Source organism: Saccopteryx bilineata, chromosome 4, assembly GCF_036850765.1.
Source record: "Saccopteryx bilineata isolate mSacBil1 chromosome 4, mSacBil1_pri_phased_curated, whole genome shotgun sequence".
NCBI classification, from domain to species: domain Eukaryota; kingdom Metazoa; phylum Chordata; class Mammalia; order Chiroptera; family Emballonuridae; genus Saccopteryx; species Saccopteryx bilineata.
In genome coordinates this window covers 53,092,577-53,119,904 of record NC_089493.1, presented here as the reverse complement: position 1 = coordinate 53,119,904, position 27,328 = coordinate 53,092,577, and the positions used below count along the sequence as shown (strand labels likewise).

The following is a 27,328-nucleotide window of genomic DNA, read 5'->3' as shown; positions in this document are numbered from 1 at the left end:
GAGCCATCCCCAGCGCCAGGGCCATCTTTGCTCCAATGGAGCCTTGGCTGCAGGAGGGGAAGAGAGAGACAGAGAGGAAGGAGAGGGGGGAGGTGGAGAAGCAGATGGGCACTTCTCCTGTGTGCCCTGGCCGGGAATCGAACCCGGGACTTCTGCACGCCAGGCCAACGCTCTACCACTGAGCCAACCGGCCAGGGCCCAGTTTCTTCTTTAGGGAGGAAGAGATTTCGGATAAGACACTCCAAGAGTGTTTTTGAGTCAGGTTTAGATTTCTGTACCTCTATGGCCGTCCTCAGTCCTCGGAGTGATCAGAGATGAGAATTGGTGTCCTGCAACTCAAGCTCTGGCCACCAGATGGTTAGGTAGAGTGGATGTGTCCGGGACGTCTCCGCAGGCACACACACACTTGGAATGGATAAGAGGTCCCTAATGCAGCTAGGATTACGGACAGGGAGTCTCCGCAGAAATATCTGAGGGGAGGCTGGAGGCAGGGACTTAACACACCATGTGCCGAAGTGGGTGGGAGGTCAGAGATCCTGGTTCTTCATCGGAAGGAAAGGGGAGAGGAGCGGTCCCTTGCGGACTTCAAGCTCCTCATGGGTTTCGGCACCAAATGTAAGGTATTTTCCCTGTCGAGGAAGAAGCCACCAAGTGTGGAACAGCAAAAACTTTATTTAGTAGAGCACATCCCAGACGAGGTTCTCTGGTCCGCAAACCGGGCCAGAGAAGTTGTGCTGCCTCCTGTTTGGGGGTAATTTATAGCGTCGGTAGGGTGGTTGATTCATATGACGTGGCGAAATTTCATTAGCTGACAGACAGTTGTTCTTTTTCAAAGGGCTCCTGGGAAGTTTTTTTTGGTGCGCATGGGTGTGGGCGGTTCCAGCCAAAGTTCCCGAGCCTGGTTCCTCATGTGACCTTCCCCCATTGCCAACCGACCTCACACCAACTACATCTTCAGGAACACAGATAATCAAGTAGAAAGTTTTGATATGCTTTACTAAGGACAGTGAGGTTGGTCAAAGGTCACATGAAACTTAAAAAATGATATTAAATCCAGGACAAAGAAATGGAGTTAGTTTTGTTCACATCTGTATGTATACAGGTGGGGTTTCTTGTGGCCAGTGTACTTGCAAGTTGATGTTCAGATTGATGTGCAAGGGAAACAGGATTGCATCTGGGGCAGTGGGCTCTTTGTGTAGATAGTTATATCATCTTCATGTCTAATTGAGCCTACAATGTTAAATGCCCCACACTATGATCCTACCCATGTTTCCAGTTGCCTCCCTTGAAAATACTGAATTTTTTTCTCTTCTTTTCCAAATGAGAGGAGGGAAGAGAGACAGACTCCTGCATGCACTTGACTGGGATCCACCAGGCAACTCCCGTCTGGGGGCGATGCTCTGCCCATCTGGGGCCATGGTTATAACTGAGCTATTTTTGGTGCTTGAGGCAGAGGCTGCAGGGAGCCATCTGTAGCACCTGGGGCCAATGTGTTGAGCCATGGCTGCAGAAGGGGAAGGGGGAGAGAGAGAGAGAGAGAGGGAGAGAGAGAGAGAGAGAGAAAAAGAAAGGGGGGGAAAGGGAGGCGTGAAAAAGTACCAGTAGATGGTTGCTTCTCTCTGTGCCCTGATCAGGAATTTAATCCAGGACAGCTACATGTTGGGCTGACGCTCTACCACTGAGCCAACCAGCCAGAGCCAAGTATTGAATTTTTTGAAGAGGGAATATAGATTCATGGTTAACATTAGAGAGTCTCTGCTCAGATTTGAATCCTGCTTCTGCCACTTCACCTTGGACAAGTTTCTTCACCTATGCTTGAGTTGCTATCTGTTGTAATTGTAGGATTGTGGATTAAATGCATTAATACATATAAAATGGGAGAGTACATGGTGTTTGTGAGGGAGTGGTTTTCCTTCCATCCAATCCTCCTCTCCTCTCTCCCTCATATCCACTCAGTGTGAGTGTATTTGACACTTACCTTTTGGAGTATCTGACAGTACCTTTTGGAGGTGCATTTCCAGCTGGTCTGATGAGCCCTCCAGGCAACTCTAATCCCAAACCAAGTTTTAGCTGTGTGGTCTGTCTGCATTTGACATGTGTTTCTAAATATTGTCATCAGTGGGCTCCTTTGTGAAGGGACCTGAGAGAAAGAAAACCAGGTAGTGTGTACTGTGCACTCCAGTCACACTGTTCCTGTTCCCCCTACCTGAGGGTCTGGGACAGTTGAGACTTAGCTGAGCTTTTTAGCAAGATGAGAATGTGGACCAGCTGTCTTAACCTGCTTGGGCTGCATAATAAAATACTATAGACTGGGTGGTTTAAACAACAGAAATATGTTTTCTCACAGTTCTGGAGGCTTGAATACTGAAATAAGGGTACCAATATGTGTGGGGGTTATAGGTGGAGAAGGCCACCTCTCTTTTTATGAGGCCCCCAATCCTGTCTAATTAGGACTCCACTTATATAACCTTATTTAACCTTAAATGCCTCCTAAAAGTCCTATCTCCAGACATGGGTACATTGGGGTTTAGGGCTTCAAAGTATGAATTGGGGGTGGGTCGGGGTACAATTCAGTCCATAGCATCAGCTTTCCTCTCCCCAGAGTTAGCCCAGTGAGGAAGATTGGTAAGTTCGGCCCTTGTCCTCTTTGGCCCCATGTGCTTGCTGTGTGATTTTTTTTTTTTTTTTTTTTTGTATTTTTCTGAAGCTGGAAATGGGGAGAGACAGTCAGACAGATTCCCGCATGCGCCCGACCGGGATCCACCCAGCACGCCCACCAGGGGCAACGCTCTGCCCCTCCGGGGCGTCGCTCTGCCGAGACCAGAGCCACTCTAGCACCTGGGGCAGAGGCCAAGGAGCCATCCCCAGCGCCCGGGCCATCTTTGCTCCAATGGAGCCTTGGCTGCGGGAGGGGAAGAGAAAGACAGAGAGGAAGGAGGGGAGGGGGTGGAGAAGCAAATGGGCGCTTCTCCTATGTGCCCTGGCCGGGAATCGAATCCGGGTCCCCCACACGCCAGGCCGATGCTCTACTGCTGAGCCAACCGGCCAGGGCCTTGCTGTGTGATTTTTAAGGCAGTGTTGGATCTTCCTATACACTGAGGGTGGGGTGGGGCATTAGGTCTCTGTCTTCCTGCCTTCTTGAGGATTAGAATAGAGTGTGAATGAAGAGTAGATTACGCTTGCTCCTTACCCTTCTAGCTCTGCGATAGTGTGTCTGTGTATGTGTGAGTATGGGGGGAACACTGACATTCTGGTGTGTGATGATGGCCTGTCTTTTCACCTGTGCTGTTCGTTTAGATTTAGGACTGAAATCAAATGAAACACAGTGAAAGCTGTCTTTACCACCCTCCTTGCCACGCTCCTCTTACTGAGCTCCCAGGAGCAATGAACACTTTTTGGTTCTCTATAAAACACTCAGTAATGCCCACAGCATGCTGCATGCACAGCGAGCAGGCTGCTCTCTGCCTTGCTCACTCGTTTCAGCACCCACTGGTTGAATTCTGTGCTTACCAGTTTGTTCCCAAAGTCGTTTGTACAGTTTTAGCTGGTATTGTAATAAGTAATATATTTAAGTATTAGAAAAAAAAAATGATGAAATATGACTGCAAATTAGGTGGTTTTCTTCCATTTTTCCTCCTGTGAACACTAGTTCAAAACTAGAAAGACTCAAGTTCAGGTCACTAAAAAGTCATTACTACCCTTCAATTGGATGAACATTAAGGTTGGGGAAATCATAAAACTCTTAGAATTGCCTGACCAGGCGGTGGCGCAGTGGATAGAGCGTCGGACTGGGATGCAGAGGACCCAGGTTCGAGACCCCGAGCTTGCCAGCTTGAGCACGGGCTCATCTGGCTTGAGCAAAAAGCTTACCAGCTTGGATCCAAGGTTGCTGGCTCGAGCAAGGGGTTCCTCGGTCTGCTGAAGGCCCGCGATCAAGGCACATATGAGAGGGCAGTCAATGAACAACTAACGTGTTGCAACAAAAAAAACAAACTAATGATTGATGCTTCTCATCTCTCCGTTCCTGTCTGTCTGTCCCTATCTATCCCTCTCTCTGACTCTCTCTTTCTCTGAAAAAAAAAAAAAACCAAACAAAAAAAACTTTTAGAATTTTATTCTGCTTTTGCTCTGTAAGTGTCTTCATTTTTATTCCACATTTGAGAATCAGGAATTGGAAATGGTAAACACTGTATTATGTTCTGGTTCATGAGAGAAAGATGATGTGAGGCTCCTACCAGTATAGCCTTAATCCTAGAGAGGGCCTTTCCCTACGTTGGAAAATAGGCGAATGAATGTATACTTATATGTATTATGCAAAAATAAAAAATTTTAGGTATATCTTTTTACGATTTCTTGCTTTATTTTGATTAACCTGGTTCTTGACTTGATCACATTGGAAAAGAGAGTTTTCACTGTTGTGATTCAGTTTAGAGCCTCTTTTGATGATTTCATTTGGTTTCAGTTTCGTGGTTTTAGGAAATAGGTTTTACTTTATATATGATGTCAACTTAATACAACCAACACTAGTGGGGATTTTGAAATTTGGGATTTAAAGTGAATGAAGGTGCCTTATTCCAGAGCCATCCATTTTAGTAGATTCTTTAGTTCCTCTTGACACTCACAGCATATTGAGAGAGACCAAATTCCCTTATTTTACAAATGAGGAAATCAAGACCTTGTCAGTGGTGAATTGTATCGGGTGGTGGAATGAAGAGGGTAGAGCCCGCACTGATGGAACCTTCCTCCCTATCCTTTTCCTTCGAGTGGACTTCTCTGGTGATAGTGTTGACCTGTCTTTCTGGGATAGGACCAACCTGGAGGCTTTGCAGAAGAAGCTGGAGGAGTTGGAGCTGGACGAGCAGCAGAGGAAGCGCCTTGAGGCCTTCCTTACCCAGAAGCAGAAGGTGGGCGAACTGAAGGATGATGACTTTGAGAAGATCAGTGAGCTGGGTGCTGGCAATGGTGGAGTGGTGTTCAAGGTCTCCCACAAGCCGTCCGGCCTGGTTATGGCCAGAAAGGTGAGGCCACCTTAAAAAAAGGGGGGGGGGACCGAATCAAGTTTGCTTGGTAAACGGGTAATTTTTCTTTTCTTTTTTTATGTCTTAGAAGACCTGGGGCCCTGGGGACAAGGTTGGAAGGAAGACCGACTTTTCTCTCAGTACCTTTTGTGCTGTTTGAATTTTGAACTCAGTTATGTATCAGATTAAAGATAAACACACGAATGTGTCAGTGTATTTATCCCATCTCCAGACTGGAAAATAATAGCAAGTGACCTTTTGTTAGCTTTCTGTATGTTCTGGAAAGAATGCTAGGGTGCATGTTTGTTATTTAGCAAGTGCAGGAGAAGCTGGTTTCATCTACTCAGCTCCAGTGATGCTCCGAACACTCATTTCAAGTTGTGTCCCGACGTTCCAGCTCGGCCAGTGGTTCCCCTCATTCCCCTTCAGTATAGCATCTCAGCACCCCACCAAATGGCAGTCCGTCCTTGAGCTGGACTTCCCTTTCTATCTACCCTGGGTGCTCCTCTTTCTGAGCAGCTCCCTGCTCCAGCGAAGTTGGACTCTTCCATGTTTTCAGCACACCATGTTGGTCCTGTCCATCTATTTTTGCTTGTGCTGTTCGTTTTGTTGGTTCAAAGAGTCTGCATCTTCAAGGCCCACCTCTTGTCTAGCTTGCACTACCTGCTGCAGCCCACACTGATGACCACTGCTTCCATGTCTCACATTCCTTGTCTGTGGCTTTCTTTTTGAAGTTCAGCCTCACTCAGAAACCATTTCATGTATCTGTCACCTGTCTCCTTGGCTGAAGCAAGGGACAGATTAGGAGGCTATAAGGTGGCACCTGAGGTCTTGACTAACTCAGCCACATTAGGGTCCTGAGGTCAAAGAGAAATCTCTCTGGCAGCTTAGGTCAGCATATCCAGCTCCTCATTTCTTTCTACCCCTACAACCCTTGGGTATCAACCATATTCTCAGGGCCACTTCCCTTCATCTCTCAGTTTCACAGTTTCCTTTGGAGGAAATACTTCATTCAGCTTTATTTGTTTTGGGGAGTGGTGACTCCTTCTTCCTTAGTCTTGGCTCCTAGGAGCAGAGGCACAGTTGGTCCTCCACTGGTTATAGGCCCTCAAATGCTAACCAACACCTTCCTTGGTATGTTGTCACTCAGTGCTTTGGTCGGACAGAAACTTGCTTGTTAAAACTTGCCTGTTTCTTCTTATCCTACCTTTAAGAGCTTAAGCATTCAAGAGAGCTTCTGTCCATACATCCATATAAATGTTTTTAAACTGTCTCTTCCTCCCATCTTTTTTCCCCCAGCTAATTCACTTGGAGATCAAACCTGCAATCCGGAACCAGATCATAAGGGAGCTGCAGGTTCTACATGAGTGTAACTCCCCATACATTGTGGGTTTCTATGGTGCATTCTACAGTGATGGTGAGATCAGCATCTGCATGGAGCACATGGTATGTGACCATTTGTTGGCCTCTGGAGCCTGGGAGTTGGGTGGCTGTGGTCTAATATTACGCTGAGAGGTAACCAGCTGCTTCTTGCTGCTTCCTGGATCCCCATACTGTTTTAGGCATGTGGGAAACCTAACTTGGAACTTGGAATAGCCAAAAGATGAAGGCGTCCTGCCTAGATCCCTGCCCCACTTCAGAGAGAGGTGGCAGCCAATCACTTATCCCTGATAGCTGTGCCTAGAGCACATCTCCCAGTTTTCTTGATCTCAAGATTTTTTTTTTGTATTTTTCCGAAGTTGGAAACGGGGAGGCAGTCAGACAGACTCCCGCATGCACCCAACCGGGATCCACCCGGCATGCCCACCGGGGGCAATGCTCTGCCCATCTTGGGGCTTCACTCTGCCGCATCAGAGCCATTCCAGCGCCTGAGGCAGAGGCCACACAGCCATCCTCAGCACCTGGGTAAACTTTGCTCCAATGGAGCCTTGGCTGCAGGAGGGGAAGAGAGAGACAGAGAGGAAGGAGAGGGGGAGGGGTGGAGAAGCAAATGGGCGCTTCTCCTGTGTGCCCTGGCCGGGAATCGAACCCAGGACTCCTGCACGCCAGGCCGATGCTCTACCACTGAGCCAACTAGCCAGGGTGATCCCAAGATTTTGATGTGGGCAAAATCTGATTAATATAGTTTGTCTCCATTTATTATATGCAATGCTATGTGCTAGGTAAATGGTTCAGGGGTTAAGAAGATGAGTGAGACAGTCTTCCCTCAGAGAGTTTATAATTTGCTTTAATGGCAGCCTGAAGGGGTTCTTAGGCATGTAAAGAAGTAATCCCACCTGATAGAGCATGTGAGAGGGCATTTATGAGCGAGTCATGTTTGTGAGCTGTCTGTCTTACCATTAGCTGCCCGGATTCCTTTTTTCTCTTCTCAATGACTAATTGTAATACAGTAGTAACAATAACAATAATAATGTTAGCAATACTAATAATGATAAGCTAATATTTATTGGGTATATATTATATCTAGTACCACCCTAAGCAAATTAGTATTTTATTATATTCTCTCAACAGTCTTATTGTATTGGTATGTTATATGTTATCCCCATTTTACAAATGAGGAAACGATCTCAGAGAAGTGGAATAACTTACCCAAGGCCATGCAGCTAGTAAGTGGCATTGGTAGAATTTAAACTGATGCAGTCGGACCCTAGTGCCTGTACTTTGATAAATCCACTGGATAGTGATTGGGGTTGTTTCTTTCTTGATGCCGAGAACTTCAAAGAGAGGCTGGCTTCATGGGTACTATTTTCTCCTGTCCCCATTAGGCAGCATGGCACAGAAGACTTTGGAATCTGAGATGTTTACTCATATCTCCCTTCTCTACAAAAATCCAAGTAGGCACTTTGTTGTTTGCCACTGTGCCTCTAAAGCCCAGAACAGTCCTGGCACACAGCAGGTGCTCAATAACTGTTTACTGGTTGTCACTGTCTCATTATACCTTGGGCAAGTTTCTTTATGATTCTCAGTTTCCTCATCTGTAAAATGGCCATTATTACACCTGCCTTGTTGTGGTGAGGATTAGTTATAATAATGGACTAACGTTGTCTAGCACGCTGTCTGACTCAGAGCTTTTCTTCTGTAAACATTAGCTTGTGCTTTATTCTCATGGGGGCCAACAGACAGTTCACAGATATGGGCTGACTTGATTGATGTTCATATTTTGTGGCTGTTCTCCTTTCAGTCCAGCATAGTGTCGCTCAGCAACTTCTTCACTTCCTTCTTAACTCTGTAGTACTACCCTGGCTTCTGAAATTAGAGCCCGGTGTCTGGTTTTAATGAACTCTAGGAGAACCCTCCCTGGGAGGTTTGTCCCTTGCTGGTGTCCCCATTATTTTGAATGTCTCTTCTTTTTAATGATTAAGAAATACCATATACACTGTTGTAGGCCTCTGCTGACTTTTGTGGGTGCCTTATGGAACATAGAGCCTGAAGACATCTGCATGTCTAAAGGTTACTGAAAAAGTGCTCATTCCCTCTTCAAAGCGAGTAAAGCAGCCTCTGTAGGAAGCATATGGACATTTCTGGCTTGATCTTAGTCTAGGCCTGGGATGCTTGATAATGTTTTCTTGAATCTTGGCTTCCCTTTGGTGGAATGAGGTTGAGGAAGGGGGCTGTTCCTTATCCTTTGGGTTCCTTTCTTTTCTCTTTTTGCGAGAGAGAGCGACAGACTGGCAGGAAGGGAGAGAGATGAGAAGCATCAATTTTTCATTGCAGCACCTTAGTTGTTAATTGATTACTTTTTCATACGTGCCTTGACCGGGAGGCTTCAGCCGAGCCAGTGACCCCTTGCTCAAACCAGCGATCTTGGGCTCAGGCCAGCAACTATGGGGTCATGTCTGTAATCCCATGCTCAAGCCAGTGACCTCATGCTCAAGCCAGATGAGCCTGCGCTCAAGCTGGCAACCTTGGGGATTCAAACATGGGTCCTCAGCATCCCAGGCTGATGCTCTCTCCACTGCTCCACTGCCTGGCCAAGCAGTTCTGCTTTCTATTTCATACTCTTTCCATACCGTATGCAGCTTATATACTCCAGATTTTCTCATTTCTGCAAAGAAATGTTTGGACTACATCGTGTGTGTGTGTGTGTGTGTGTGTGTGTGTGTGTGTCAGAAACAGAGAGAGAGAGGAATAGATAGGGACAGACAGGAAGGGAGAGAGATGAGAAGCATCAGTTCCTTGTTGTGGTACCTTATTTGTTCATTGATTGTTTTCTCATATGTGCCTTGACTGGGGGCTATAGCACTACAGCAGAGCCAGTGACCTTGGGCTTCTAGACAGCAACCATGGGGGTCATGTCTATGAGCCCACACTCAAACTGGTGATGTTGGGGTTTTGAACCTGGGTCCTCTGTGTCCCAGTCTGATACTCCATCCACTGCACCACCACCTGGTCAGGCTGGACTGCATCTTCTGTAGGGAATCCTCCCCATGCCGACTAACTAACATCCTGTGTTTCTATGGTTTTTGGCATTTGTAGCCTGTCAGGATTTACATTAGTTAATCAACATGGCTTTAGCTTCTCAAACACTTATTTTTAGTGCCCATTATGTGCAAGGTACCATGTGAGTGGCTGAGGGAGGGAGACATTGAGAGTAGCATCTCTGTCCCCTAAAGCTGAACAGCCGGCGCCTTTTCAAATGAAGAGTGTCTGTATTACTTACTTCAGAGGTTAGGATTAGGCCTAAACATTGATAGGTAGTGGCCTAATCATTTATTCAAACCTTGCTTGAACCTCTTGTATTATTAGCCTTACATGGCCTCTTGCCATATGGAGGACAGTCTTTTTTAATATATCTTAAATTGACCTGCTTTAAGGCTTCTTCATTCTGGAATCCTTTATTCACTCTAGATTCATAAGTTAAAACATTTTTTAATTTTTATTTTGGATTCATAGATTTTGATCATGACCTTTGTTAAACCCTTGCCCTGTCTCTCCCCCATCCCCTCCAGTCTTCCCTTCTAGGAGGAAAAGATGACATAGGACATGACAAGGGATGGTTTTCCATTCTCTTGGACTATTTGCAGTATCTACAGGTCATTTCTCCCCCACCCTCCTCCATGGACTTGGCTTTGTGGGAATAGAGGGATCATCTCACACAAGTCACTGAAGCAGAGAATATCTCTGGAATCATCCTGGGGAACATGAACTTGGAAAACTGGCTGTCAGAGGATGGGCAGGTCACAACCTTTTTAGGGCCCAGCACAATTTCTGACACCTATTAGGTGATATGTGTTGAATGACTGAATGAGGGAGGTCAGAATGGGGGAAGGCATGGTCAGGCCTGGGGCTCGGTGGGAGAGAGGCCTTGGAGTCATCAGAAGGGTCCTGTGTTCTTGGGTATACATAGGGTCAGAGGGCAGCTAGAACAGTCTTTTAATACTAGTGGAGAGACAGGTACCACAGTAGCTTTCTGTTCCAGCCCTGGGCACTCTTATCCCTTCCTGGGTCCCTGAGCAGACCCTCCTACAGAAGAATTCTTGCACCTGCTGCTGCTGATGGAAAGACTCTTTGACTGCAGGCTGCTGCTGCTTTTGGGACTTCTACTTTGCCTCAGCTTCTGCATTTCAAAGGTGGTGACATGTAGAGCTCTATTCATTTTCATATCCAACTTCTGAGGTTCTTTGGTCCTTCTTATTCTAGTCTTTTCATGATAGTCCTTGGCATTAACGTTTTCCCCCAACTTTTATATGAAAATTTGAAAACAGAAAGTTCAAGGAATTGTATAATGTATACTGTAAACCCATCATCTAGATTCTTCAGTTAACATTTTGCTGTATTTGCTTTACTGCATATTGTCCATCTATCCATTGCTCAAATCATTTTTGGATCCATTTTAAAATAAATTTTTGTCATCAACATTCATGGAGCCCATTCTTCTAAAGCCCTTGGTAGAGTGTGACCTTTCTTAGAACTAAGCTGTGTTTGCACAGTCCAGTCTGAATTTTGAGACCCCAGGGGTAAATGGGTGCTCCCTGATCAGAACAGTAATGCTCTCATCTTTGGGGAAGGAGGTATCCGCTCCAGTGGTACCTGGGCACTCGGAGGACCGGGACTCAGAGTTGCTGGTTCTCATTCAGGAGTAAAAGCTTTTGAGCTCTTTATTATTTTTATTCCGTAAATCGTTTATCTCTTCTATAGAAGCACCACTGACTTAGTTAATAATTGGCTTCTAAAAATAAGCACAGTTTTAGTGGCTTTAGTGAGTGAAGGCAAGTCCTTGGCAACAGTGAAGTAGAATTAAAACGTTGTGAGGTGAGTTGCAGGCAACTCTGGGTAATCCTAACTGTGGTTTCTTAAATCTTGCTGATTGCATTGTTCTCACTGTAACTCTGCTTGTAGAAGGAGGTGAGAGCGATGAGAGCCAAGGTTTGTTTCTTTTTATTAGAAATTTTTACCACAACTCCAGGGAAAGTGTAAACCAAGACAGCTGAGCTGTCCGCTGTCCTGGGCTGTGGAACCTGCGTTCCATGGGGTTGGCTTTTCTACTTCATTCAAATCAGATTTTGACGGAGTTGTTTTGTTACCTTATTTGAAGTCTCTCCTTGAGAATTAGGCAAATCCATTCAAACAAAGGATTTGAAACCACATTCAATTGGAAGCGAAATATAAATGACTGGGAAACTTTCGGCACTAGAGTTCCTCTTCCCATCAGAAAAGAAATTGAGAGGTATGGTGGGGTTACCTGGGCTATTGTCTTGTCCTGATTTGGCCTCCAAGAGCCTGGGGCATAAGGAAGGCAGAGAGGCTCCCAGGATGACTCAAACTTTAGCCTGAGGAGGGTTCTTCCAGGGCTCTTGGAAAATAAGTGTGTTTACTTGTAAGGCCAGTAGCCATGGCCACCATCACAGCTGCCTGGCCCATGCAGGTTCGCATTTGATTCAGACAGACAGTAATAAAACAACGGAGCCAAGAACTGGTGGACCATTACCTTTAATCCTAGCTTGCACATGGCGGGCAAGTAATACACACAGTGGGAAAACACTTCCCTTTCCATTCAGGGCTCCCAAAGCCACTGACTTATCCGAGTTTCCTAGAATCAAAGGTTTGTACTCGCCAGCCTTATTCACTTCTGTTCCCCATCTCCTTCTCTCTGCACAAACTCAGCACAAACTGGCTTCTCCTTCAGCACTCCGCCATCTTGGCTGCTTCTCCTCTTCTCCATGTGGCCTTTCTCTGCTCTCTTCCTACAATGTAATCCTCTTTCCCGGAACAACGTGATCTCTCCTTTTAAAACCTTTTGGCGCAAAAGCCCTCCCCCAACACATATTAATATAATCACACCCATCCCAAGCAAGAAGGGCAACTAATATTATCACCTGGGCAACGGGCTTCCACGTGGGCAACACCATCTTTAACAAAGTGAGCATAATATATTTTATCTGCCCAACAATCCACCCCTATGCTCACTTTACTACCCACAATCTACACCACTGGGATCCCTGTGTACGGAAATTAGGCACATTACACAAATTACAACAACATGACAAATCATACAATTTCAACAATTACAAAGTTACATTTCACCAGTCTCTGAGCACTTTGCCAAAAGTGCAAAATGTCCTCGGACTTCTCTCTAGCCATGGGAAAAGCTTCCCGGGGCAGGGGAATGTTTTCAGCAAAGTCGCCCTCCACCCCCATCAGGGTATTTCACATTGTCCAAAATCTGTAAGTCCATTCAACAAAGGAGCCAGTGCCCACTCTGGTCAAAGTCCAGGAATCGGTCCATGCACATGAGGTCTCAGCCACCCTCCTCGTCCCTGCTGTCCTGGCAGGTCTTACACTGTCCCAAAGAGGAGCACGTGACATCCACCCCTATGTCCCAAAATCTCAGACCTACCCAGGGGCGTAGTAGGTATTCCTTGCTGCTGGGGTCTTATCTTCTGGAGACTGCAGATTGCAACTCTAGCTCAATTCTCATTCTCCAAAGAGAAACTGAAAACACCAGCTCCCGCTGCCGGGCATGAGCCCTGGGCCGCCACCGCCTTCTGCTCTGTGGGACTTGCAGCCCCAGCTCTGGCCTCAGCCCCACCTTTTGCCGCTGCTGGCTCTCTACAATGTCCAGGGCAATCTGCAACTCATGAACCTGTGATTCCTTCTCCAGCGGCTGCTTCATTTCAAAGCGAATCTCGCGAACCTGGTCGACCTCCTTCTCCAGTGCTTGCTCTAGCTCCAGCGTCGGCATCTCTTTCTCCCACATTTGCTCCAGCTCCTTCTACTGCTCAGTTTGTAGATCCTGGGCAGCCTCTTCCACAGAGCTCTTGGTTTCCTCATGCATGGCTGTAAAAGTCAGCCAGCCTAAGGTCCCCTAAAGGACAGCCATGGGGAGCCGTAACAGCAGCCAGTCCTCTACTCCACCACTCAAAGGTGGTGGTGGCTCCATACAGATCTCCGAATCCTGCCACAGACTATGCCAAATGTAAGGCCAGTAGCCACGGCCACCATCACACCCTCCTGGCTCATGCAGGTTCGCATTTGATTCAGACAGACAGTAATGAAACAACGAAGCCAAGAATTGGTGGGCCATTAGCTTTAATCCTAGCTTGCACACGGCGGGCAAGAAATACACACAGTGGGAAAACACTTCCCTTTCCATTCAGGACTCCCAAAGCTACTGACTTATCCGAGTTTCCTAGAATCAAAGGTTTGTACTCACCAGCCTTATTCACGTCTGTTCCCCATCTCCTTCTCTCTGCACAAACTCGGCACAAACTGGCTTCTCCTTCAGCACTCCGCCATCTTGGCTGCTTCTCCTCTCCTCCACGTGGCCTTTCTCTGCTCTCTTCCTACAACGTGGCCTTTCTCTGCTCTCTTCCTACAATGTAATCCTCTTTCCCGGAACAGTGTGATCTCTCTTCCTTTTAAAACGTTTTGGCGCGAAAGCCCTCCCCCAACACATATTAATATAATCACGCCCATCCCAAGCAAGAAGGGCAACTAATATTATCAACCTGGCAATGGGCTTCCATATGAGCAGTGCCATCTTTTTTTTTTTTTTTTGTATTTTTCTGAAGCTGGAAACGGGGAGGCAGTCAGACAGACTCCCGCATGTGCCCGACCGGGATCCACCCGGCATGCCCACCAGGGGGTGATGCTCTGCCCATCCAGGGCGTAGCTCTGTCGCGACCAGAGCCACTCTAGCGCCTGGGGCAGAGGCCAAGGAGCCATCCCCAGCGCCTGGGCCATCTTTTTGCTCCAATGGAGCCTTGGCTGCGGGAGGGGAAGAGAGAGACAGAGAGGAAGGAGAGGGGGAGGGGTGGAGAAGCAGATGGGCGCCTCTCCTGTGTGCCCTGGCCGGGAATCGAACCCGGGACTTCCACGCGCCAGGCTGACGCTCTACCACTGAGCCAACTGGCCAGGGCCAGCAGTGCCATCTCTAACAAAGTGAGCATAATATATTTTATCTGCCCAACATTACTTATTCTTTTTGTTTCTAGATTCATAATTCCTCTTGTATCTGTTTGGAGATTATTGGCACATTTGATTTTTAGGTTGAATTTCAGAATCTTCTACCATGCTCTTTGGTGGACTGACCCAACATTAGGGAGTTTATTATGATTAGAAGGCACACATAGTCTGGAGTGTTGGTGTGCTTTTTTAGAATCCAGACATGTACTACTTTCTTTTTCCATCAGGATCTGCGATCCAGAGTTGATGGGACAGAGTGATTGGTCCAAACTATCCTTTTTATAAGCATAGAATAATTAAGTTGATAATTTATTTTTTAGCATTGTTTTAAGTAACATTTTCTGAGAGGTCTACATTCCTGAATGAACCTTACTTATTTTCTCACCTCCTTTAGAAAGAAAGCAGTGTCATATCTACTAAACAGTGCCCTTGCTCAAAATAGGTGCTTAGTTTGATTTATAGATTTAATTTTCCACTTTCATAAATGTTCAGTACTTAAAAAAGGTGAAATATTGTAGAAAATTTATAAGCACAAAAGATGAAACTATCATGCAACACAATCCTTGATAATTTTACTACCTTGATTGGAAATAACCATTGATAACATTTTTGATGTTCTGGGTTTGTGTGAGAGTATACACATATTTTTTTACTTTAGTTTATCATGTTATGCATTATTCTGTGACCTCACATTTCCACGGCACATCCTAGAGACTTGGTGATTTTGGAGGGAATGGCTCTTTGGTCTTGCTACCTCCAGGGCTCAACTTTTGTGTCACTTCTGTTGTAAGTCCTTCCCTTAGGCCAAGGGTCAGGAATCTATGGCTTGTGAGCCAGATGTGGCTCTTTTGATGGCTGCATCTGGATCGCAGACAAATCTTTAATAAAAAAAATAACATTAAAAATATAAAACATTCTCATGTATTAAAATTCATTCATTTCCTACCGCTCATGTTCATGGTTGCGGGTGGCTGGAGCCAATCACAGCTGTCCTCCAGGACAGCACCAAATTTTTATTGGATAATGTGTAATGTACACGGGTTGTTGTATGGCTCTCACGGAATTACATTTTAAAGTATGTGGCGTTCGCCTGACCAGGCGGTGGCGCAGTGGATAGAGCGTTGGACTAGGATGCAGAAGACCCGGGTTCGAGACCCCGAGGTCACCAGCTTGAGTACGGGCTCATCTGGTTTAAGGAAAAGCCCACCAGCTTGAACCCAAGGTTGCTGGCTCCAGCAAGGGGTTACTCGGTCTGCTGAAGGCCCGCGGTCAAGGCACATATGAGAAAGCAATCAAGGAACAACTAAGGTGTCGCAACGCGCAATGAAAAACTAATGATTGATGCTTCTCATCTCTCTCCGTTCCTGTCTGTCTGTCCCTGTCTATCCCTCTTTCTGACTCACTCTCTGTCTCTGTAAAAAATAAATAAATAAAAATTAAAAGGAAAAAAAAAAGTATGTGGCGTTCATGGCTCTCTCAGCCAAAAAGTTTCCCAACCCCTGCCTTAGCCACTTTGTGCAGGAATCACTTCCTCCTTTGAACGCATGGAGCAATGTCTGTTCTGTTCTTCTTTTTTTTTTTTTTAATTGATTTTAGCCAGAGAGGAAGGGGTAGGAGAGAGACACACAGACACAGAAACATCGATCTGTTCCTGTATGTGCCCTGTCTGAGGGTTAAACTGGCAACCTTTGTGCTTCCAGCTGATGCACCAGTGGAAGTATCTGGCCAGGGCCACGACGCCTGTTCTTTTCATTAAACTATTTGTTTCCTGCCTTGTGTCAGAGGCTAATTTAAGATGCTTTGCCACTTTATGAATATGTCCTGTCTCCCCCAAGAGTGTTTTTTTTTCTGTATTTATAGTTTCTAGTCTTTACATAGTCCCTGTGCCTTGCACAGAAGTAATTAATAAATGATAGGTGATGATGCTAACTGCTCAGTGTATGCGAGATACTTCAGAAAATCAGCCTGAGCTTGCAGGAATTAATCTCGACATCTGAGGGTAATTTTAAATTGTGGGTGATAATTGGCAACACCTGAAACCATAGTGGCATACACCTGTTTCCATCTCGACACATTAGGGTTCTCTGAGTGAAGTATTTCTTCAAGATCTTAGGTTATAACATAGAAGCCATAAATGGAAAGGCCCTACCTGACGTCTGAGCCTTGCAGAGGCTGGCTTCACTCCATACTTGTATCCTCTCTTACACTCTCCCTTTCTGCTATCACTGTCCAGGGTCTAGCTTGCATCATTGTCTCATGATCTGCTCCTTGCTGATCTCCTGCCTCTTTTTTTTTAGGTGCAGTTGTTTCCATCTTAAAACACCCTAGTGGGATTCCTATTCTTCTGCCTCCATAAAGTCCAAGTCTTGGTTCCTTGGTGGGGCTCTGTGACCTGGCCACACTGGCCATTTCCAGCCTGATCCATCACTGCATTTCTGCATGCACCACAGTGAAATGAACCACATGTCATTCCAGGAGTACTGTGCAATTTAATGCTTCTGTGCCTTGATCTTATTGAAGTACCTTGTTCTTTTCTCCCCTTGCTCCTCTCCTGTTCCAGGTGTGGAAATTACACATTCTTTGAGTAAGATTTCAGCTCAAATGCTATTCTTCTAAGTGAAATCAGAATTGCTGCTTTCTTTTTCTGCACGTCTACAATACTTTTCTATATATTTGTTTCTTTTTTTTAACTTTATTAAGAGATATTTTCCCTATGTAAATTTAATGAGAACAGAAACTAGGTATTTTTCCTATCTCTATCTGCTATAGAATCTAACATAGTCCATGGCACTTTGTAGGATTTGTTGAATGAACTTGTTGCTTTCTATGACATTTTAAAAATCTTTATTAATTATGACTTCTTAGGATAATACCAAATGCAAGTTGTGACTTACATGGTAGTGATAAAATGGCTAACATTGAGCACTTACTATTTGTTAGACATTGTTCTTCATGCTTTCTATGTATTAGCTTGTTTAGTACTTATAATAGCCCTGTGATTATAATAATAGCCTTATAATTATTATCATTCCCAATTTATAAGTTGGATAACTGGGTCAAAGTGCCCTAGATAGTAAGCAGCAGAGTTGGGATTCAAATTAGACACTTTGCCTCTAGAGCCTACACTCCTAATCACTGTGCTAGACTGTCAGTACAGTCAAATCAAGCCCCCTTTTTTGACCATTGAATTAATAATTGTTTAATGATTATTCATAGGATTTGAGTTCTGAATTATTTGATAACCCCTGTAATGTTTTGCATTCATGTAATATTTTATATCTGGAACAAACAAAATGGTACCCTTCTAGGAGGATTTGCCATGTGTGAGATTCGTTTTCCTCATGTTAACATTTGAAATAGAAACATTGTTGCTAAATGGGCTGGTATTCGAATTCTTATTCTTATTCTTAGGATGGGGGTTCCTTGGATCAAGTTCTGAAGAAAGCTGGAAGAATTCCTGAACAAATTTTAGGAAAAGTTAGCATTGCTGTGAGTATATTGTGAAGTTTTTCTATTAAGTCCCCTCAATGATAAGTTAATATTTGTAGGAAATGGACAAGGGAGGAAGCTAGGAAGTCAGCAAGGAGATGTTTATAATAAAATGGGGTTTACTCACTAGAATAATCTCATTCTTGATTTCTAGATACAATTCTCTCTCTCAAAATAATACTAGAAAAATGACTTTCTGTATATTAAAAATCTGTGTCTTCAAAAATACAATAGGGTATCCAAAATAATTCCCATTTGTGGCATCAGAAATCCTCTTTTTAGATTGCAGATTTAGAAAGAAATGAATTCAAGTAAAGTGTTTTTTAATGTTGTTTATAATTGCAATAATCAATTTTACTTAAAAATAATACTCATATACCTTGTAAAAAATGGTTTCTTTTTTTAACAGTCAGAGAGAAGGATAGATAGGGACAGACAGGAACGGAGAGATGAGAAGCATCAATTATCAGATTTTTGTTGCGACACCTTAGTTGTTCATTGATTGCTTTCTCATAGGTGCCTTGACCACGGGCCTTCAGCAGACCGAGTAACCCCTTGCTTGAGCCAGCGACCTTGGATCCAAGCTGGTGAACTTTTGCTCAAACCATATGAGCCCGCGCTCAAGCTGGCGACCTCGGGGTCTCAAACCTGGGTCCTCCGCATCCTACTCTGACGCTCTATCCACTACACCAATGCCTGGTTAGGCAAAAGATGGTTTCTTGATAAGCCCAGTTAAAAACTAATGAAAAAAAAAAGTGAAGGAGGCAAATATGTGATGTTAGGTGAGATATTTTCAAAATCATTTAAAAATAGTAACATTGATACGCATGGGATAAAATAACATTGGGCCATTGTAAATTGAGATGGAATAACCGTTTCAAATCTCTTCTGCATAGATGGCCTAGACATTGAAAAAAAAAAAAAAAAAAAAAATAGTAACATTGAGCCTGGCCAGGCAGTGGCGCAGTGGATAGAGCGTCGGACTAAGATGCAGAAGACCCAGGTTCGAGACCGCGAGGTCGCCAGCTTGAATGTGGGCTCATCTGGTTTGAGCAAAAGCTCACCGGCTTAGACCCAAGGTCGCTGGCTTGAGCAAGGGGTTACTCGGTCTGCTGAAGGCCTGCGGTCAAGGCACATATGAGAAAGCAATCAATGTACAACCAAGGTCTCGCAACAAAAAAACTGATGATTAATGCTTCTCATCTCTCCGTTCCTGTCTGTCTGTCCTTGTCTGTCCCTCTCTCTGACTCTCTCTCTGTCCCTGTAAAAATAAATAAATAAACATCTTAAAATAGTAACATTGAGTATTTTCTAAACACTACTGTTTTCTTGTCCTGTCTTTTTACATTCTCTTTCTTCTAGGTAATTAAAGGCCTGACATATCTGAGAGAGAAGCATAAGATCATGCATAGAGGTAAGATGTTACTTGGGTAGTTGTTATATTTTAAATTTTAGCTGAAATCTAAAAGTTGTTGCATTGTCGTTTGTGTTTAGGTGTAAAAGCCATTAATAATATTAAAAATTTTTTTTAGATTTCATTTCACAGATGGGTGGTGGTGAAGCAAGAAGTATCAACTCATAGTTGCTTCACGTTAGTTGTTCATTGGTTGTTTTGTTGTATGTGCCTGGACCAGGCAAGTCCAGGGTTTCGAACTGGCGGCTTCAACATTCCAGGCCGATGTTTTATCCACTGTGCCACCACAGGCCAGGCAGTATTTTTAATTTTTATTACAAGTCTTTGGCTATTAGCTTGATGGCCGGAGCAGCAAGTTCCACCTCCTTCTTGGTCTGTGGTACACCTGGTACCTGAAGCTGTAACAGGCACAGAGGGCAGCCAGCCTAGGCCAGAGGCTCTACTAGAATTTAGTTACCCACTCCCCAGTGTCACTGTCTGCCTTCTGGACTAGACTGCCCAAGTCATGACTAACTGACTACATATGAGTTTGATTATGAAAATAACTGGTTTCTTTTTCTTTTTTCTTTTTTTTATATACAGGGATACATAGAGAGTCAGAGAGAGGGATAGATAGGGACAGACAGGAATGGAGAGAGATGAGAAGCATCAATCATTAGTTTTTCATTGCGAGTTGCAACTCCTTAGTTGTTCATTGATTACTTTCTCATATGTACCTTGACCGTGGGCCTTCAGCAGAGCGAGTAACCCCTTGCTCGAGTCAGCGACCTTGAGTCCAAGCTGGTGAGCTTTTTTTGTTCAAACCAGATGAGCTCACGCTCAAGCTGGCGATCTCGGGGTCTCAAACCTGTGTCCTCCACATCCCAGTCCTACGCTCTGTCTACTGCGCCACCGCCTGGTCAGATGAAAATAACTGGTTTCTTTTTTTTTTTTTTCATTTTTCTGAAGCTGGAAACAGGGAGAGACAGTCAGACAGACTCCCGCATGCGCCCGACCGGGATCCACCCGGCACGCCCACCATGGGGCGACGCTCTGCCCACCAGGGGGCGATGCTCTGCCCACCAGGGGGCGACGCTCTGCCCACCAGGGGGCGACGCTCTGCCCATCCTGGGGTCGCCATGTTGCGACCAGAGCCACTCTAGCGCCTGAGACAGAGGCCACAGAGCCATCCCTAGCGCCCGGGCCATCTTTGCTCCAATGGAGCCTTGGCTGCGGGAGGGGAAGAGAGAGACAGAGAGGAAAGCGCGGCGGAGGGGTGGAGAAGCAAATGGGCGCTTCTCCTGTGTGCCCTGGCTGGGAATCGAACCCGGGTCCTCCGCACGCTAGGCCGACGCTCTACCGCTGAGCCAACCGGCCAGGGCTAACTGGTTTCTTTTTAATAAAGGTTTACGATGTGACCATACCATTCTTAGATATTTATCCAAGATAAAAGCAAACATATGTCCACACAGACTCATGTACAAATGTTTAAAGCAGCTATGTTCATTGTAGAAATAACCAAAATGTTCCTCAGCATGCAAAGAGTTAAACAAATTATAGAATCTGGGGAGTAAGGGAGGAATTACAAAGGAGCATGAGGAAACATTTTGGGGTGATACGTTTGTATTCTTGATTGTGGTGATGGTCATATATATTCATCAAATGATATACTTCAAGTATATGGATTTATTGTATAAAAATTATATCCAATAAAGGTATAAAAATCCAAAAAGCCAAAAAATAAAAGTCAAGTTACTGAAAACCAGTGATAAAGAGAGGTTCTTAAAGAAGCCAGGGAAAGGGACAACCACTTTGGAAAACAGTTTGGTAGTTTCTTTAAATATTAAACCATATAATTCATTAAACCCACTTTTCAGTATTGATCTAAGAGAAATAAAAACATTTGTTCACACGAAGGCTTGTGCGCAAATATTCATAGCATCTTTATTTATAATAGCCCCCAAACTAGAAACAACCAAAATATTTATCACCAGATGAGTGGGTAAACAAATTTTGATATAGTCAAACAGCAGAAAACAATGCAACAATAAAAATAAACGTTGTTGATAAATACAACTTGGATGAATCTCAAAAGCATGCTAAGTGAAAAAGGCCTGACACAAGAGTACATATTGTATAATTCAGTTTGCATGAGATTCTAGAACTGACAGAATTATTCCACAGTAATATAAAGTAAATCAGTGATTGCCTGAGGAATGGGTGAGTAGATGCAGTAGTGTGGGGATTAACTTCAAAGGGGCATAAGGGAACTTTCTGGAGTAATCAAAATATTATGAAAAGTTCTGTGACCTGTGGTGGCGCAGTGGATAAAGCATTGACCTGGAATGCTGAGGTCGCTGGTGTGAAAGCCCCGGGCTTGCCTGGTCAAGGCACATGCGGTCAAGGCACATGTAGAAGCAACTATAGGCTGATGCTTCCCACTCCTCCCCCTTGCTTCTCTCTCTCTCTCTCTCTCTCTCCTCTCTAAAATCAATAAATTAAAAATAATGTACTTTACAAGTAAAGTAGTTACCAGGGGGAGGGGAGTAAAGAAGGACAAATATACAGGGACGGAAAATTATTGACTTTGGGTGATGGGTATACAACACAATCAACAGTTCAAATGCTATAGAGATGTTCACCTGAAACCCATGTACTCTTACTGATCAATGTCACCCCATTAAATTTAATTTCTAAATAAAAAGATATATTAAATGTTAATTTTGGGTGGTGGGTTCACAGATGTGTATATTTTTCTAAATGCTTCAAATTATACACTTAAACTGCAGAAATATAGAAAGCTTTTTGCTTTTTAACTACACTGGCTGCCATTTGTCCTCTTTTCACTAATAATTAACAACGGATCAGTAGGAGGTATGTTATGGCTTCGGGGGGGGGGGGGGGGGGAGCAGTTTTCCAGCAGTTTATGATCCTTAGTCTGTGGTTGAGATCTGAGTTCCATGTTAGAATATTTTAGTGTATTAATTTCTAGGAAAGAGGAGTACCCGAAAGAAAGGAAGAAGGAACATTTCTTGAGCATGGGATTGTGTTCTAGGGTTGCGACAGACCTATGTAATTGCCCAGAGATGTACTCCTGAGGCCAGGGATAGAGGGATCTGGTAGAGGAAAGCCATTATGTCATCTACAAAATGGAATGCTCCTGCCTGCTCCTGGTTGCTGTGAGGATTAATGATAATTACAAAAGGAAGCAACTGGCAAAGCATTTTGTATTGAGAAGGGCCTAACAAATGCTGATTGCCTTCCACCTTTACATAATTTGTGAGGAAACTGAGACCCAGTGAGATGAAATTCCTTTATGAGTGCTGTCTCTGTGTGCACCACACCTTTGCCCCTACCACACTGCCTTTCCGGGGAGAGCTTCCTTCCCCATCCCCACCCTGCTCCCTCATATTCCTACGTTTGTTAGACTGAGTCTGCTCATCTGGGGAATCAGCCAGTTAAAGTTTAAATCCTGACTCGCTTATATGAAAGGGTGTATAAACAAACGCTCTGAGTTAATTTATCCAGGTGTAAATGAGGATCATTCATGTCATAGAGCAATAATTGCAGATCACTGGTATGCACCTGTTATATACCAAGTTCCCTATTATGTGCTCTATGCTACTTATCTCATTGTTCACAGCAACCTTGTGAAATAGGTATATTTTTCCTATTTTACAGTTGTGGAAACTAAAGATCACAGAGTTTGTAAGTCTCACTAGTCTTTGGAGTTTCTTTAAATCAGGAAACCTATGTATTTCATTGTTGTATCCCAAGCCCTAACATAATTGCAGAAAATAGCTTCTCATTAAAGAGTTGTTATGGGTGTTTGTATGATTGAGTTTTGTCAGAATACACAAAAATCAGCAGTGAAACTGGGCCAAGAACCAGTGTCTTCTACTTTTAACACAGTCATTAATCTAGTCCTGTGTTTTTTCCATGTGCCTTCTCTGTGGTTTTGACAGAAAGCTCTATCTTTATTTCCATTCCAGAGAGGGGAAGGTTTCAGCTCATTCCTGGAATAACCAGTTTGCTTTCCCCTTCAGCCTGGTGCTGCCCCCACTTTCCTAGGAATTTCTTTTCTGGCTTCACCAGTTATTGCTCTTTGGCATAAAGAGCTGCTTTATGAGCCAGACAGGTCTCTGGATAGATGTCTTTGCTGTAGAGTTCACTACTTGCCTAGCCAAAAAGGACAAATCACTGTAAAGACTTCTGCCCCAGTGAGCAGTGTGTGTGTGGGCTGGCTTGGCCTGGCTCCTCAGCTTTTCAGACTCCTGCTGTTTGTGGGTCTTTTGAAAGGATTTGCTGTGAGACCTGGCCTGTGGAATGGTACTCTGGCACAACTTGATTCCTGAGCAAGAGGCACAGCGAGTGGATGATTCCTGGAAACCTGAGTTAGGGTGAGAATGAGAGAGAGTGAGTCTCCCTGTCTCTGTCTTTAGGTCTCCAAGCTGCTAGTAATTCTTCCTCTGGTCTAAATATATTCTTTCCTGATGAAACTTAAACTCCGTTCTTCTCATTTTGTGGTGAGGAAAGATAAGGAAGAATAAAGAGGCTTTTATTCTGCTTCAAATTTTTACTAACTCCTACTTGTTGGTATTGATTTGCTGGTGATAGCTTAGTGATGATTTCAACTAGTTTTTGCTGTGTAAGAAACTGTCTCAAAACTTAGGAGTTTAAAAGCTTAAAATTATTTCTTATTGATTGATTTGAGAGGGAGAGAGAAACATTGATTTGTTGTTGTTCCACTTGTTTATGCATTCATTGTTTGATTACCGTTATGTGCCCAGACTGGGATCATACTCGTAACCTTGGTGTATCTAGATGATGCTCTTAACCAACTGAGCTACCCAGCCAGGGGAAACTTAGTAGTTAAAAAAAACCAGTTTATTACTTTCTATAATTCTGTGGGTTGGCAGGGTCTGTCCCCCCATGTTTTCACTCATTCTCTGGGAGGTTAAAGCCCTTGCTTCTTCCCGTTTTGGTCTTAGGGTTTTGGTAGCAAGAGTAGCCAGCCGCCACGTAAACCTCTGCTTATGTTGAGTTTATTACTGCCCTGTTGGGTAAGGCAAGTCAGGTGGTCAAGCAAAGATTCAAAAAGTTGTGGGATAGCCTGACCAGGCAGTGGCACAGTGGATACAGCGTCGGACTGGGATGCTGAGGACCCACGTTTGAGACCCTGAGGTCGCCAGCTTGAGCGCAGGCTCATCTGGTTTGAGCAAAAGCCCACCAGCTTGGACCCAAGGTCGCTGGCTTGAGCAAGGGGTTACTCAGTCTGCTGAAGGCCCATGGTCAAGGCACATATGAGAAAGCAATCAGTGAACAGCTAAGGTGTCGCAGCGCGCAATGAAAAACTAATGATTGATGCTTCTCACCTCTCCGTTCCTGTCTGTCTGTCCCTGTCTATCCTTCTCTGACTCTCTCTCTGTCTCTGTAAAAAAAAAAAAAAAAAAAAGTTGTGGGATAGGCTCTTATTTTTTTGGGAGGAGCTACAAAATATCATGGCCAATTTTTTCACTCTGTCACGGTGGTGAAAGCTCAGGATTTGAATTCTGACTGTGCTACTTACTGTGTAACCTTGAGGAAGTTAACTTTTCCAGACCTCATAAAAATGGGGAGAGTAGAGCCTACCTAAAGGATTGTGAGGATTATTTGAGATAATTAATACAAAACACGTAGAATAGTGCTTGACACATAGTAGACACTTAATAAACATTAGCTGCTGCTTAGCAGATGAATTTAGTCTAGCTTTTTATGATTACCAGTAACAGAAACCAGCATAACTTGGTTTAGGCTTCTCAAAACTTACTCATTAGAAGATCCTGAGAGAGCTCAGAGAACCCTTTGAAAAGCTGAACCCATAGACTGGGATAGGACAGGGACAGGGCTGCTCTGGTTGGGAAGCTGGGGCACTCAAGCAGAGCAGCCTCTGTCCCGAGGCCATACCTACCCTAAGGGGCTACTGCAGGGCCTTCTCCTGAGTCTCACTGGGGAGTGGCTGTGGGCTCAGTCACCTCCCAGAGGGGCCAAGGTCAGTGCCTGTGAAGAATGTACTCCCACAACCATGCAGGCATCAAGGATCCCGCCTGACCTGTGGTGGCGCAGTGGATAAAGCGTCGACCTGGAAATGCTGAGGTTGCCGGTTCGAAACCCTGGGCTTGCCTGGTCAAGGCACATATGGGAGTTGATGCTTCCAGCTCCTCCCCACCTTCTCTCTCTGTCTCTCACTCTCCCTTTCTCTCTCTCCTAAAATGAATAAATAAAATTAAATAAATAAATAAAAAAGGATCCCCTCCTGCTGAGTGTTGGAAGGAGACACGTTGGCACTTTGTTACCTAATCCAGCATGCAGAGGTGACACTTAGGATTTTAAATTATTAGGTGGAAAGTGATTTCTCAGTGTGCCCTGCTTTAAATAAAACAAAAATAGCAGAAGTTGCTCTAGGGACAGTTCTTTGTTTTCTTAAAAGATTCATTACAAGATCTTTCAAATATGAGTTTTCATAGAATCTTCACAAAGGCAAGCAAATCACATTTGATTCAAACATTCTTTTTAGGACAGTGTTAGTGTTACAAAATTAGTCATACTTGTACTTATAAATTAGTTTTTAAGTGAGAGAAAGTAAATTATGATATTTGGCAGAAGATCAACTGTTTTCAGGCACCGTTTAGGTACTGTTTTATCTTTTCTCAACTAGGTGAGTGTGTTTTGGTCCTAGTGAGGTATACCCCCTTGGGCGTGCACATGCTAGCTTTCCTACCTTTGAAAAGTCTCCGTGTTCGAGACTTAGAGAAAGAGCTCCCCTCATTCTCTTCAGCATCCAGATCAGTCCAGTGCTTGACCACTGACTGGCTCTGAGTGGTGTGCCCACCCACTATCGGACCTATCATTGTGTTCAGGGGACTAAGGTAGTTTGGTTGCCCATCCTGGGTTATAAACCCACCTCAGTGTCCAAATAGATGGGACCTAGTTGACATCCTAGCATAAACACTTGCTGTTCGGAGAGTGTTATGTCCCAAATGAAAAAGAGGACTTCTGTTACTAGAAGATGGGGAGGAGGAAAGCAAGCTGAAAGCAGGCAAACTAGAAAAAAAAGTTTTCCACTAAAAATATTATTAAAAGCATTGGGTCAGAAAGACAAAAAACATTGCTAACACAAATCAAAACAATAATTGAGCCCTTAAGGCAAGGGGTAGGCAAACTGGCAGCCGGCAAGCCAGATGTGGCCCACTGCCGATTTTTGTATGACCTGTTTTTTCAGAATTTTGTGACATATGGTAATAGTATGAAATTGTTTTATTGGAACACAGGCATGTTTATTTAAGTTTGTCTATGGCTGCTTTTGTGCTGTAATGACCAAGTTTATGAAAGAGACTGTGTGGCCCTCAAAGCCCAAAATACTTGCTCTTTGGTTGTTTACAGAAGAAGCTTCCCACCCTGGCCAGTTGGCCCAGTATGTGGAAGTCCTGGGTTTGATTCCCTGTCAGAGAACACAGGAGAAATACCCATCTGCTTCTCCACCTCTCCTCCCCCTTCCCTCTCTCTCTCTCTCTCTCTCTCTCTCTCTGTGTCTCTTCCTCTTTCTCTCTTTCTCTCCTCCTGTAGCCATAGCTTGAATGGTTTGAGCAAAGTTGGCCTTGGGCACTGAGGATGGCTCCATGGCCTCACCTCAGGTGCTAAAATAACAATAGAGTAATGGCCCCGGACGGGCAGAGTATCGCCCCCTAGTGGGCTTGCCGGGTGGATCCTGGTTGGGGTGCATTCAGAGTCTCTGTCTCTTGGCCTCCCCACCTCTCACTTTAAAAAACAACAACAAAAACCCTGTCTCAACCACTGAGTTAAGGGGAAGAAGAATGCCCTGACTGATGAAACTTTAGTATTTAGTTACAAAACTCAGCTTTAAGTTTAACATGATGGATGACATAGGTAGGAGAAGTTCTTTTTCCTTTGACTCTGGAACTCTTGGAAGGAATTAGCTACAAAGGTTTCTATGTAGTCTTTCCTCTTACTATGGCAGGAGGTC

At 44.4% G+C, this 27,328-nt stretch overlaps 1 protein-coding gene across 1 annotated transcript in view; it reads left to right on the top strand.

Moving 5' to 3' along the window:
* Window positions 1-27,328, top strand: part of MAP2K1 (mitogen-activated protein kinase kinase 1) — a 99,578-nt gene that overhangs the window by 51,467 nt on the left and 20,783 nt on the right. Inside the window, exons 2-5 of the mRNA XM_066273211.1 lie at window positions 4,808-5,018; window positions 6,318-6,464; window positions 17,835-17,912; window positions 19,275-19,326. Of these exons, the coding sequence (XP_066129308.1) occupies window positions 4,808-5,018; window positions 6,318-6,464; window positions 17,835-17,912; window positions 19,275-19,326 (488 nt within the window). The remainder of the gene's footprint in view (window positions 1-4,807; window positions 5,019-6,317; window positions 6,465-17,834; window positions 17,913-19,274; window positions 19,327-27,328) is intronic.